This window comes from Rhea americana, unplaced genomic scaffold, assembly GCF_003343005.1.
Source record: "Rhea americana isolate MKP2758 unplaced genomic scaffold, rheAme1 scaffold_166, whole genome shotgun sequence".
NCBI classification, from domain to species: Eukaryota; Metazoa; Chordata; class Aves; order Rheiformes; family Rheidae; genus Rhea; species Rhea americana.
The window spans coordinates 66,815-81,012 of NW_028185772.1; the positions used below are offsets into that span (position 1 = coordinate 66,815).

Below are 14,198 nucleotides of genomic sequence, written 5' to 3' on the forward strand. Positions count from 1 at the left end.
GCGCGCGGGGGGAGGGGGGAGGGGCAGCCGTTACGGCGCGGGGGAGCCGCGGCGCTTTTGTCTCCCGCGGCTGCCCGAGCCCGCCGCGCCGCGGCGCTGCCCCGCGCCGCCTCCCGCGCCGCGCCGCGCCCGAAGACTGCTTCGCGGCTTGGCAGAAGGCGCATCAGCTCTCAGCGAGTTAACGCTGTTTCTTGGGGGTGTCCCGCAGTGCTCTGAGCACGCTGAAGACGGTAAAAAAAAAATACCCCAAAACCTTCTTCGGATATTTTATTCTAGTTGGGAGGTGAGAGCAAAAGGAAGGAATCTGGTGTTTCTGAGGTGTTTCTCTTCTTGGGGTCTTCCGAGAGAAGGCGGGTGTCTGGTGTGTCCTACAGAGTCAGAAGCAAGCTGGTGGGGTGGGGGGAAGTGAGGAGTTTTGTTCTCCTTCGTAGACTCCAAGATGAATTCCCTTCTTTTCTTCTAGTGCATTCTCCATTGTAGTAGTGAAAAGTTACAAAGCACTAGTACAGGGTGGACTGTCACCATTCAAAAAGGTGATACATGTTGAAAAAGAATAGAAGAATGAAAGTGGTGCATTGGAGAGAGGAACATTTCCCCTCCTAAAACAGAGAGAAACCTGTGCTAATGGCTTGGTAGCACCTATGTTTGAAAATAAACTTTATTCTTCTTATTCTGAGGCGGAGGGGAGGATGACAGACAACTCTGCAGTTGCACATTTGTGTTTTCACAATCATTATTAAAGTGATTTGTAAGGTACCTTCTTTTACTGGCCTTAAGAGTAAAGATCATGATGAAACTTATATTGGGGAACAAGCCTGGATGAACAGAGGCTGTCATAAAGAATATTTTGAGTTCAGCAGGATGGGAAAGGTATGAGTAACAAAGGTATTGTGAATCCTAAACTGACATTTAAAGAAAAGTAAATATGATAAATCATGCACTTCTCTTGGCTACAATACGTAGTGCTTTCCATCTCTGCTCTACAAATCAGCGTTTAAAGTATACGGCAGACATTCAAAGAGCAAGAGAGAAATACACTGGGGAGGGTAATACAGGAAAAAAGAGATTGTGAGATAAGTAGCTGGACTTCAATATGGTGGGTAAACTATTTCAAGGTAACAATAGAGAATGATTGTCTTCCTTTGGATTTTCAAACATTATTGTTTTGCCCATTACAAAACTGGTCTCAAATCTGTAGAGTAGATAGTCTTTGCATTTTTTTTTTCAATTGTCTAGAAAGGTAGGTAGTACTCCTTTTTACGGAAAGTAAGCAACATCATATTAAAGGTATATATTTACATGCAAGGACTTCAAAATGTTATGGCTTTACCGTAACACTTTTAAACTTACCAATGCTATTTCTATTTTCATTCATTAATAAGGCAGGAAGTTGCTGTGCAATGTGGAACAGTCAAATGGCATTATATGTAAATTTTCTTCTTCGATAGAGGACTTCACACAAAGTTACTACTGGATATTTATGGATAAAATAAGATAAAATAAGAACTTCAGTTTTTTTGTAGTTAATTAAAGAGACATGGGTGCTATATTTGACTGTTTTTCTATACCAATTCAGCGTATAACTTTCTGTTAGACTCCACCTCAGTGAGTCTGTGTGACTAGTTTGGCCAGTACTGCTTCTCTGTGATAGGACATCCAAAACATATTGCTCCAGTTGATTTTGGGCTGCCCTCTTGTTATTGCTTGCTGAGGAGGTGTGGAATAGTGCCCAGACACTTCCAGTGCAGGAGAAAAATATTAAACTGAAGCATGTTGTAACTAGTTTTTGGTGACTGTTCTTCTAACAAGTTAAATTGTAACTGTTACTTTGTGGGTTGTTGGGGGTAGAACTTAATGTTGCAGTGGCTGAAGTTTTGGAAAATCTTCTCCCTCCCTCCTCTCCCCTAAAGGGTTTTCCTCAAGTGAGAAAATAGCATTATGGATTCTCTTCCTGCAGCAAGAAGTTTCTTGCACATTTTAAATACAGTACATGAAACAGAAATTCTTCTGTTCAACAAGATAGGGACTACCTATTATTTGTTGACTAGAAACTATTTTCTATTTGCCGCTGTGGAGGGCACATCAAAACTAAAGAGGAAACAATGAGGAACAAGAGTGTATGCGTTTGCCATTGTCTTAATTGTAAAATCAGGCCAAACTTGCACGCCATCTACTCTCAAGCTTTTAACATAGGCTGGTTTCCTCAGCTGTGCTATTTGAAGAAAGTCTAGATTTTACCACATAGTTTTAACCTGTATGTCTTTGGGGATATAGCTGAGGCAGGGATTATAGTTTGAATTGTAATAGTTCTTCAGTACATTCCTGTAATTCTTCAGGGACTGTGTTGTCAGGTCCTTCTACCTACTCTCTTCATGCTATCCATCTAGGCCCAGGAATGATTTGCTGTGTTATATATAAACTGGTTAGCGTTTAAGCTTCCCATTTCCTGAAAACTGCTCTATTTCTACAGAGCTAAGTTTGGGTACACAGGGCAAGCAGGTGTCCTGGAAGCTGTCATCCTGCTACTGTTAAGTTACTACTACAGTTACTACTACATTAGTATGCTCTGCCTGTCCAAGAGGGCACTGGGAAAGAAATGTTATTTGTGAAGGATGATTCAAAATCGTCATCTCTGAAACTGTTTCAGAGAGGCTGTGTGAGGATGACCTCAATTAGATGGCAGTTTATCCAGGGGTGCCTGGTGTCTGAGGGGAAAATGTCAACAAAACATCCAAGAGGATGCATGGAGTCCTGGATCAGGTGCTTATAACTGCAACAGCAGAGCACCCATTGCTGTACTTAAGAAATGTAATATCTGCCAGATCTTGCAGTAGAAGTCAGCCCTGGGGAAGAAGGGCTGAAGTCAGCTGAGGAAGGGACTCTGTGAGAGCAGAGGATGAAGGATAGATCTAGAGTGTAGAACAGGTTTTATGGCTACAGGATATCTTTGAACTGGATTGTCTGGCTTTTCTAGGGAGTGAGCTCCAGGAATGGAAGCAGTACCACAGCTGAAGCCACAACCAAGTAACAGGCAGCCACTACTTTTTTTTGTGGAGAGTGAATGCAATGTGTGTTTATGGTTTAGAAGAAGCACGTTTCTTGTCTTTACTAAGTTCTCTGGGGCAGCCATTGCTTCAGCTGGAGGCAGATGCTGTGCAACTTCCCTGGTTCTCTGTTCTGTTTTCTCTAGCTATGTGACATGCACTGCTTAGGCTCTGCCTTGAAAAATATAAACAGGCACTGCATTCTAGAGAGAGTACATCACCTAATTCTGTAACATCAATAAACTCTACAGAGCTGGTGTGACTGGCTGTGCAATTATACACATCCAAGCATGTCTAGGTGTTAGAATGTCATATCTAACAATAAGTAACCAACTTTGTTGTTAGCAGGAAAGTGATATACCAAACAGAGTGTTTGTAGTTCCTACTCAATGAAATTGAGAAGTTTCTTATATAATCAAATGTCATCCTTAAGTGTACATGATCTTTTCCAGAAGTTGTAAAAAAAAAAAAAAAAAAAAAAACAAAAACAAAAAACAAGGCTTTGTGGTAGCAGTGGCAGCCATTTAATTTCCCATGTGTTCTTCATTCATAATACTCTATTGTAAAGAAAACTTTCAAAGAGCAAGTTCTATAATAAGTTTCTGCAGTTGAGTTCAGTATTGTGATTATCTTGACCAAATTTTACCTATCTTCTTTTCTAGAATTCTTGGTATGGGGAATTTCATGTTCATTCTACATCAGTCTGTGTAGCTTGGTAGTAGACTTCAGCCATGGACTTTTGGAGCATCTGCCTTACATCAATGGGATATGTTTGGTCAGAGGCTTAGAAAAGTTGTTCCTTCTTAGTAGCAGCACTGAAGATGGGAATCTCTGCAGCCGAGCTTCCAAGCTGGAATTGTGTTATGACTATTGTTCGTAGTAGGCTGCTGATCTAACTACTCTATATTTTTACACGCAGACCTTGATCCGTATGTCCATTTTAAAATAGTTAAAATCAGAACGTGTTATGCTGCTGCTTCTATGGGCTAGCAACCTGGTGCATGGTTGCTGCTAAATACACTTTCAAAAAAGGATAAAGTCATGCTGTGTAGATAAAGGTATCAACCAGTTGCATAGCTGTCATGTGGAATGTTTTTAAAAAAGTGTCTCATCTTTCTGTGGTGAAAAATATTACTTTTTATTTTTGGCAGAAAGTCCCACTCCTGCTGGGTGCATTTAGCCACGCAGACCTCCTGAGACATTGATTTTTGACTAGCAAGGTGAATGGGAAGATTAGGGACTACCAACAATAGTCATAACACTATTTCAGTTTGGAAGCTCAGCTGCAGAGATTCCCATCTTCAGTGCTGCTTCTAAGAAGAAGGAGGAGCAACTTTTCTGAAGCAGAAATAGCATAGTTTTCCATGACTTTGAACACAGGGCAGGCAAGTTCCTAGATACAAAAGGAGCAGGAATGAAATATGACAAGAATGACACAGGGCACTATGCTGAACATGGAATATTTGCAGGATAGGATGTGGTAACTGTCTCAATTTACTCCTTTGTGCTAGTAGATTCCATAAGCATTGAACAGTTCTGCTGAGTGTCAAACCATGCATTCCTGAAATGGAAATAGTCGTTGACAGATGTGCATCAACCTACCTTTTTTCGTTACTCTGTATATAGCATGCCTTTATAAGTGAGATGTCACATGCTGAGGCACTTTGCATGCTTTATTTACTGGCAGCTAACCTGCCTTGCTGGCTCCTGGAAGAGCTAATTGAATACTACGTCCCTCTTTAATAAAACGTTTGATAAATCTTGCCTTAGTTTTTCCCCAGTCAGTCTGTGGAATGCCAGTACAGACGAAGCGCACAGGTTTTTTTGGTAAGAGTGGTGCATGAATAACAACACTGATCTGAAATTTGCCCTGCAAAATAAGTTTATCATCATATTATGTATGGCTTATTTCCCTATCCTCCCTGACCCAACCTTTGTGGTCAGGGTGTCCGTTCTGGTAGCCTGTGCCGGCCTGTGAACATCTACCAGGAAGTGGTTTTTTTTTTTCCTTTTTTTTTTTTTTTCTTTTTGATGAGCCAAGTACATGGTATGTCTCCAAGTAAATGTTTGAAGACAGCTTAAAGCTCTGGTGCTCTTGTGTACAGAGTTTTTCTCCTGCTGTTGTGGCTTAGGAGTAAAAGAACCCCAAAGTACAAAGGTGCAGAAATCTTGGTAGTATTTGTAAAGATTATAAGCTTGTTACTTGTCTGGGCAAGAAACACTAGATCTCATGAATAACTGGCTATCATGCATGGATGTTCAGAACTTATCTTTCAGATTCTGAGGTCTGAACAACGGTATCTAGAGCAGTTGGAAACGATACTACTTGGAAGAACTTGTGTGGGTCAGAAAATAAATGACTAAGCAGATGTGTATCATGATGTGATCAGTTTAGAAATCATATTTCTTTCCAAGTGAGCTGCTCTTTTAGAGTGCTTTTCACTTTTACTCTTTTGTAATCCCCAATAAAACCCACATTAATGGCTTTTACTGCCTCTGCACCAAATACTGATTTACTAAGCCAAGACCCACTACTGTTTTATAGCTCTTTGGAGTAGCTAGCTTCAGTGTGTAAAAGCAATGTGATTCTGTGCTGGCACAGCTTTTCTCACTTGCACATTCTGGGATTTGGGGGCCCTGGAGAGTGATATAAAAGTGTCCATTTTTCATGAATAGTGATGTAATCCCAGCACCTGTGTGCTTATTGTCCTGAGCTAGATCTTCTCATCAGCATCAAGGAAAGCATGTACAGCAGTTATAGTTGTCTCTGCCCTACCATGATATTCCTGAGTGTGCATAGTCTGTACACCAGGTCTGTTGCCTACAGCTTCCGAGGCACAAACACTGCTACCAGGATGTCTTTCCTTGACCCTCAGAGTACTACATCCTACCTTAAATTACATCAGAACCACTTCTCTGTAGTGATCTGAGTTTTTGCAGTAGCTGAAGTGGATGGAAGGAAAGAAAATGTCTTTTGTGTTGTTGGACTGTGCATACTGAGATGAGGAAGCGGTTCAGAAAGAATTGCTATACTGTAGAGCAGTTTTCTGGAAGCGCTGAACTCCGGTGTGCCGAGAACCCTGCCACATTGTCTAAAATTGGAGTAACTCAATGAGGCTCATTAAGTACTGTGTGTAAACATAATGTAAAAGCAATGCATCAGTGGCATCAGCGTGTTATTTGTAGATGATCTTGGAAAAGCAGATGCAGAAAAAATGTAAAAAGTATGCGAGGGTCACTGAAGCAAGTAGTGACCTGATCTGGGTGAAAGGAGCTTTGTGCAGTTGCAGGATAATAAATGCACTAATAACAGTATCTTAATGTGACACGAGCTAGAGCTTTCAAATGCTACTGTTAAGCTTACGTTCTTAACTTATAATCTATAAATAAACCATCATAGTACATTGCAAACTTGTGAAATGTGTACTTCGTAAGGTTAAATACTAAATTTTGCTTCTCTCTTTTTTTTCTCCTATTTAGAAATTTTGTGTAGAAAAGGGATGTTTCATTATTGGATCTTTTGCAAGCTAATCGTGAAACATAATATTAGTATGCAGATTGTAACATTGTATTCTTCAAAAGTATACCAAAATGATATAAAATACAACTTCGAGGCTGTTACTTCTTTGCTGAATCACTGAAATACTGTCTGAAAAGATACTTCAAGTGCATAATGTAAACTCATTTTTTATTAAGAGTTGAAATTTTAGAAAGAAATTTACACTTGGCATCTTCCTGGTATTATTAAAGTAGTCTGGGAAGTATCGCCTAGTGAATGCTTTGACAAGTTCAGATTGCATTTAGCACATAAGTGTTTAACATTAGAGCTGTAATTATTTTATCAGAGTTGCTAAACAGATGGTCTTTTTTTTTTTTTTTTTTTTTTTTTTTTTTTTTGAACTCTGACCTAACTGGGAAGGTGTTTTATAAAGCCATGTATGTGAATATTGCTTGATATTCTCAATAAATGGGGATGCAGTTTGATTATTTATTTTCTCATAACTTTCTGTAAAGTGAATTAGAGAGCTAGTGGAATGCAAGAAAATTTGAGAAATGCAAGTGAAAACTGCCTCCAAAGCAGAATCAATGTTTCTGTTGTGGCTTCAGTTTTATCTTCCGACCTTCGTTACCTGCTGTTCTATGTTCATCTTAGAATGTGTAAAACAAGAGTTTATGTAGTATCAGTGTAACCTTTTTTATATCTTTATGTGTACCCTTTATGGCTCCCTTTTCAATCCTGTAGCTTGCATAAGCAAATTTCTGCCTTACAGACTGATTTCTTTGTTTCATCCTTTCATCCAGTATTCAGTAATGGAAGACTAATATGTACTAGCAGTAGGGAATGTGCTCATCAACATGAGTCTTCAAAAATCATTTTCTATTTTTGACAAATAGACAATGCTTGTCCTTTATTCAAAGATTTATTCTTTATTGCAGTTAGAAACAAAGATTTATCAAGTGAGGCCTATGTTCTTTAAAACAATTGTCATGTTTTTCTGTGATTTTAAATGAGAAGGGAAATCATTTGGTCCTCTGGCACACTTCAGATTGGAATTTTCCTGAAGATTGAATTAAATACTCTTGTTTTCCTTACCTGGAAAAAATGTACTAGTTTAGCTTAATCTACAAAGCCTGTACCATGACAGCTATGAAGTGAGGTGACGAACCTGGACGTGAGACTACCAGACTTCTTTGTAGTATTATTCATTGGGTAATACTAGCTTGTGTTTAACGTGGAAGGATTCCTTCTCACTTACTCTAGTGCTTTTTTAGGGAATAATGTTGGTTGATTTTATTTTTTTTATTTTTTTAAAAAACCTCTCTTTAGACAAGCTATTTGAATAAATTCTGTCTGTAGCTATATCCATAAACCTGTCTGATAGAAACTTGATTTCAACTTGAAGTTGTTTTTAAACTTGGTGCAACTTCTGCCAGTTTCCTAAACAAAACAGCATGGGAAATGTCCACAGATGATAATATCAGCATTCTTGTTTTCATGCTTATATTTATGTCTTAGTTCATAGGCTTTAATTACAGGTCCTAGTATTACATGCTTCAGTGAAGATCATATTTTGTTGATCTTTCTTTATCTGATAAAAGAACTGATCTTGCATTATTTACACTAAAGGGTATTGACTGTTCATAGAAGATGCATCCTTAGAGCTTTCTTTCTAGGTTTGCCTTAAAAATAAAAATCTTCTTGTTCTGCCATTTTCTCAAGTTGGGTGCCTCACACACTACTGAAGGAGAAATCTCTCATCTCTCGTATTTCTTACCCCTGCAGTAGAAGGATAGGCAGTGCTATTCTATGTGCATGCTTGTTTACTTAGAGACAGATTATTACCTCAGTTATCTCAATGATATTTGCACAAACTTCTATTCATATATGTTTGAGTAAAACTAGGAAAAAAGTCACTTATAGTCAGTTCATGAAGAAGTTATTCATCTCTCATAATTCTGTCTAGTAGAGCATATCTACAACGATAATCTGGATTTATTTATATTTTGTATATCCCGTTCAAATATTTTGGCTTTAGCCTCTAGCTTTGTCATGTCTGATAACTTGAAAGAAGGACCTCTCTGAATGCTTTAGCTAAAAGTTGATACTAGGGGTTGCTTTGTGTCCTTAGGTAATTTGGTAACAAGAAAATTGTGATTTTAGAATATCCACATTAAGTATTTGTAAGAATAGGAAGGCGAAAGTTGATGTGAGTTCTTTCGGGGTGATGTTTGATTTTCTTTTAGCTAAAAGGTCAGAAGGATATGTTGTACTCTCCATTCTCCTTTTGTGTTAGTCCTTTGGAGAGAGAGGTATTTGATTACATATTTTATTAAAATATCACAAAGATGTATAAGCTGTTATGGAAACTTACATTAGGTCAGAGTTAATGATCTGAAAAGTCATCTTACTGTCACATTAAAGGGAGAAAATCAGAAAGCAAATTTGATAGCCTATCCATATATAAATACCAACAAAGTTCCATCCCTTGGGTCCTACTTATTTGTTACTTATTTCACAGCCTCTAGGAAAAAAAAATGTTTGTTACTTTGTCAAAGAGTCTGTGTCTGCAATAGCAGACTAAGCAAACCTCGGCATCTTATTCTACTGCATTATAGGATCAGAAGTCGTGTCCAAATATGAACAATCATAAAAGCTTTTAGGAAGTTGCCAGAAATTCTGAACTTTATCCTTAAACTGTTTGGCAAGTTATCTGATTTGCCTATCATCTTTTTAGCCAGAAATAGCTGTGAAAGAGGGGACAGAGGAAGGCCAACGGCAGTGCCTTGTTTGGGAAGAGAGTCCCGCCTCTGCCTCCATTTGTCTGAAGGGCTTTGGCGTCTCTACTGGTGTGCTGTCGCTGGACGTTCTTCTGGGGAAAAGACCTTGTATAAGTCTGTGTTTTGTATAAATCTCTGGTTAGTAACTGTTTGAAAAAAATATTTTCTTCTAACGAGCTTCTCTCAAAGTACTTTATCCTTTTGCATACTTTGGGAGAATTAGAAAGTTGGATTTTTTCAGTGTGATTTGTCTTTTCACTTTCAAATGTATATTAAAGTGATGGATTTTTAATAGAATGCTGTTTTGTTAGTCCCCTAGTAGCTTAGAAGAAAGATGGAAATATGCTACTTTATGCTACTTCGCTTCTCCAAAAGCCTTTTTTTTTTTTTATGTTGTTATCCTTATCTCCATTACATGTCTCTGCTGCTTGTAGTTTTTCCAAGCAACGGAAGCAGCAGTGCAAAATTGATATGTATGTTTTTTTTGACAATTTTTATGTTTTCACTAAGATGTCTATATTACAGTGGTAACAGTGGCTAGTCTATGTAACTTTTTTGCCTTGTTAAAGCTGCAGATGACATCTAAGGCAGCTGAGATAATTTTAGGAGTAGGTAAACAGTATTGCGCTAATTAACCTTCTACATGTCAGAATATAGTGTTCTTTATAATGACAGAGGATGTCCTTTTCTCATGAAACATCTGAATTTAAATTTTCTATAGAAACTGGCAGCTTGTATTTTGCATACTTTCTAGGGAAAGCTTTTTCTGCAATTGTTGTTGAGTGACTGACTGAATTCTTAAAAGATTGATATCTCTACACAGGTTCTCTGCGGGTATTGCCAGCTCTTTAGAAAACTGTCGACTTGTGATCTGGCTAGTTTGGAACGTGATTGTGAAATAGTGTCAGATATTTAATTTGCTTCTGACTTTTCCTGACAGTTTGTGGTTTTATTGGTTACATTTCCTTTCCCCTGCATGGGGAAAGAAAAAAAGAGATGTAAGGTGCTTGGTACAAGATAACAGCTTACTGTACCATACCTTACTGACAAACTCAGCTAACACAAAATTATGTCAAATGCATATAATAGAGAAAAAAATATATCTCTTTCTTTATTCTCTTTGTTCGTGCTGGGCTGCTTCTAAAATAGCAGGTGAAGGATTTTTACTTTAAAGTTTGTTTTTGTATGCTTTCATAAAGAATTTTGTGCTATATCTGTCAAATTTGCTCCTTCTGGAATAGCTTTACACTAAGAAGCTTATTTGTAGTGGAAAATACCAGAATGTATTTTTTTAAATGTTGCTGTTTCTGGAAAGCATTTTTATCACCTGTCAGTTAATTAAATTGAGAATATTTGCCACTTGTTGAGGTACAGGATTTGAGGGGAGAGAGGGGAAATTAGGTGTTAGGTTGAGTGATCACCAGGTTAACATTAGAATAAAGTTTATGTACCAGATATGACCAAAAGTTACTATGGAATCACTCGAAGCAACTGGGGTTTTTTTGTTTGTTTTTCCCATGCTCTGCACACTTCTGGCTGCTTCCTGTGTAGGTGCGGTTTTTCTCTCTTATGATGTACTTTGTATGCTCTTATAGTCACTTCCTAATGATGAAGGACTAAATATTATAGCCATTAGCTATCATCCTAGTATGCAAGGTCTTTTGTATTTTACCATCTTTTCATATTGGACTCCCGCAGCATAGATTGCCATAACTTTTCACTTTTGAACTCTGGGAAGATGATTACCTGAGAAATAAATCTGTTAGTCTGTCTTTAAGATCAGCAGCCACTTGTTCTAATGACAAAATGGTATGTGCAACAGACCATAGAGCAGTCCATTTTCATGGCTGGACAGTAAATGATCTCATGAACTAGGAGGCTGAAACTTTCCTAGAGTAACCTTGCACATTGCAGGTATGTTGTTTTTAAATAGTTTATTTTTTTGATGTTGAAACACAGACTTTCATGCTTATGATGGTTTAAAATCTGGACTTTGTTAATTTTTGAGGTAGACTAGATTTTTCCATGGCTTCAATATTTCCTTGTCTTTTCATAGGACCCCAGCTGAATGCACAACTAGAAGGTTGGCTTTCTCAAGTACAGTCCACAAAAAGACCTGCTAGAGCCATTATTGCACCGTGAGTTTGAAATTTATTTTTAGTATATTTAATATTTGAATTGTTAAATGCTTCTGTATTCTGAGTGATTCTGAAGTCTGGTGGAAGCTTGTCTTTAGGTAAAAAGAATGTCATCTAGTTTTCAAATAAGTATTTTGAATGTTGTGTGGAAATGGCAAAAATCTGCACATTTTGGTATATGATTAGTTTCCTTTTACAGACAATTTGAAGATGTAACATTCACAAATGAATGTTAAGTCAGCTAAAAGATTAGAATGGTCATCTAAAGATGACAGATCATTCAATGCATTCTGTAACAGAATATGTATTTGTGTCTATACACACATAGTATAGATATTCACATTTTCATATATATACATACACATTATATGCATGTATATATACACACACACATACACATTTATATTTTTGTGTACATATACCAAAAATTCATAAAGCTGCAAAAATGATAGTGAAGTACTATTCAGTTACCCAGAATGGCTTGCTTTGGGGTTTTTTTAGTTTTTGTTCATTCAAGAAACAGGAAAAAGTGCTACATTATAGGATTATTTCTGAATTATTGAGATAGAATTAAATTGAATGAAGATAGTAAAGACCTGTAAGAAAACTTTGGGTCAGTCTAATTTATTACCAGTTAGAAAGAAACCTTAGGAAAAAGGCACCCTAAGGATTATGAGTTTTTTGTTTTTACTTTGGTAACATAGCATTAACATACTGTTCAAGGATTCCATAATATTAGTGAATGTGCAGAAGAAATTGGACCAGATCTGCTGTAGTCTTTCTCGCCTGTGTATTTGGAAACAAACTTTTTAGCTGTGGATTAGGCAACCTGAGTTTTTTTTTTGTTTTGTGGTTTTTTTTGTTTGTTTTTTTTTTTTCCTTAGAGCTGCTGGAGATCTCTCTGTGGTCTTGGCAAATTGCTTCATTCATCTATGCCTTTGTCTCACTTGTAAAGTGGGATATAGTTAATCAAATATTTCTAAGAGACTGAAAGAGCTTGCTCTAGAAGGAATCTTTCAGAAGGATATAGTGACATTGTAAAATAGCTTGCTGGTTCACGGTGTCCCAGTCTCCTGTTATCCATGTAGCGTGTATACTAATACTTTTCTTAGCTCTTTAGAATGAATGAGCCAGATGCCTCTGAAATAAAATTTGGGGGTAAATCTGAGGATGATTTGCTCCAGGTATCACTGTGTGTGTGTATATGTATGTGTATATACACATGATACCATCTGGAAAACTGTAGCTGTGTTGATTCATGTACTCTGCCTAAAATAAATGATGATATTTATGGACCTAGAGTCACAGACACTCCAGATGAGATCCAAAGATGATGTGACCCAAGCACTATGCAATGTGCGCATGGCTGCCTGCTGTAGAGATGCTGCTGAGTGATCGTGAACCATTCTCTGCCACTTGACTTGGGACTCTGGGGAACACTGTCTGGAATTAATGCTTTTTGTGGTGTAAACTGAATCTTCCTGTTTTGAACAGTCTTGAGAAGGATGAAACTTAAGATGATGGTATTTGAGCAAGCAGTCAGAATAGTTATGAGTCTTTCTGGAGCATGATAGGAGCAGAAACAGGAACACAGCACAAGAAAGACTCTAGGCCAGCTGGCAATGATAAAGCATCTGTCTTGTTCTCCACAGTAAAAATTACTGCACTGCGTTCCGCTGCTTTCCTTATGCCCATTCTGTTGCTTTAGTATTCCTTTCACTGCCAGAGCATTTTCATTTTCTGTTTCTCTCCTGTAGCATGTAGTCTTTTATTGCCAAGAGTGTGGTTAGAAGAGCTTTTTCCAACAGCTTGCTATTCCCATGTCTTCTGGCTGCATTACTTAGCATTATCATGAACTTCTGATAATATGCAGTTGTATAGTCTGCATGTTGGTATCTTTTTTTATAAGTAATAAAAATTGCTTTGATATGGGGGCCTACTTAAAACTTTCAAGCGAAAGATCACCAGGAATTCCTTTTTTTTTAACAAATAAATATATCCAATGTACTTTAGGTATTACCTTTTGTTAAGCTGATCCACTGTTAACTTGAACAGTGCTTGCTCTCCAGCTCTTTCATAAGTTGATTTTTGTATCATTCTTGCTGTTTCTAGCTCACTGGGGACTAAACATCTAACATATTATTAAATATCTTAATACATTAAATATTATTTAATAGTATTAAATATGTTAAATAATATTTAATACATTAACATTTTTGTACAACTTGATCTGCAGCCATGCAGGATATACCTATTGTGGATCTTGTGCAGCCCATGCTTATAAACAAGTGGATCCTAATATTACGTAAGTATTAAAGTATTCTCTCTTTATTCTTTTAAGTAGAAAGCATAAGATGATCCTATTGCAGTGCTTGGAGAATGTTAGTGTTACATTTTTAAACCTTAAAGTGCTCAAGTATATTTTTATTTTGTTCTCTTTTAGATTTTTTTATGTATCCATTTCTATTTTATTTTAATCTCATATAAATATTCATATTGTTTGAGTCTTACAAAAGAAAAATTTAATACACTATTATTGAGGATGAAAATGTAAAGCAGTATTTTCAAAAGTTCTTGAATTATTGGGAACTACCTTTCAGAAGGGGAGGGGTTAGGTGTTCTGTTTTCAGATAATATCAGTGTTTATTTTACTTTATAAAACAGTGGAACATCAAGCAATAAAAGCTTGAACTGTTTGTTACTGGTCCCAGGGTTTCTTTGGGCTTTTTTTTTTTTT

The 14,198-nt window shown here is 37.2% G+C and overlaps 1 protein-coding gene across 1 annotated transcript in view; it reads left to right on the forward strand.

Moving 5' to 3' along the window:
- The window catches only part of MEMO1 (mediator of cell motility 1), a 28,208-nt gene that overhangs the window by 684 nt on the left and 13,326 nt on the right, over positions 1-14,198 (forward strand). The window contains exons 2-3 of the mRNA XM_085300583.1: positions 11,380-11,461; positions 13,698-13,766. Coding sequence (XP_085156709.1) covers positions 11,380-11,461; positions 13,698-13,766 — 151 coding nt within the window. The remainder of the gene's footprint in view (positions 1-11,379; positions 11,462-13,697; positions 13,767-14,198) is intronic.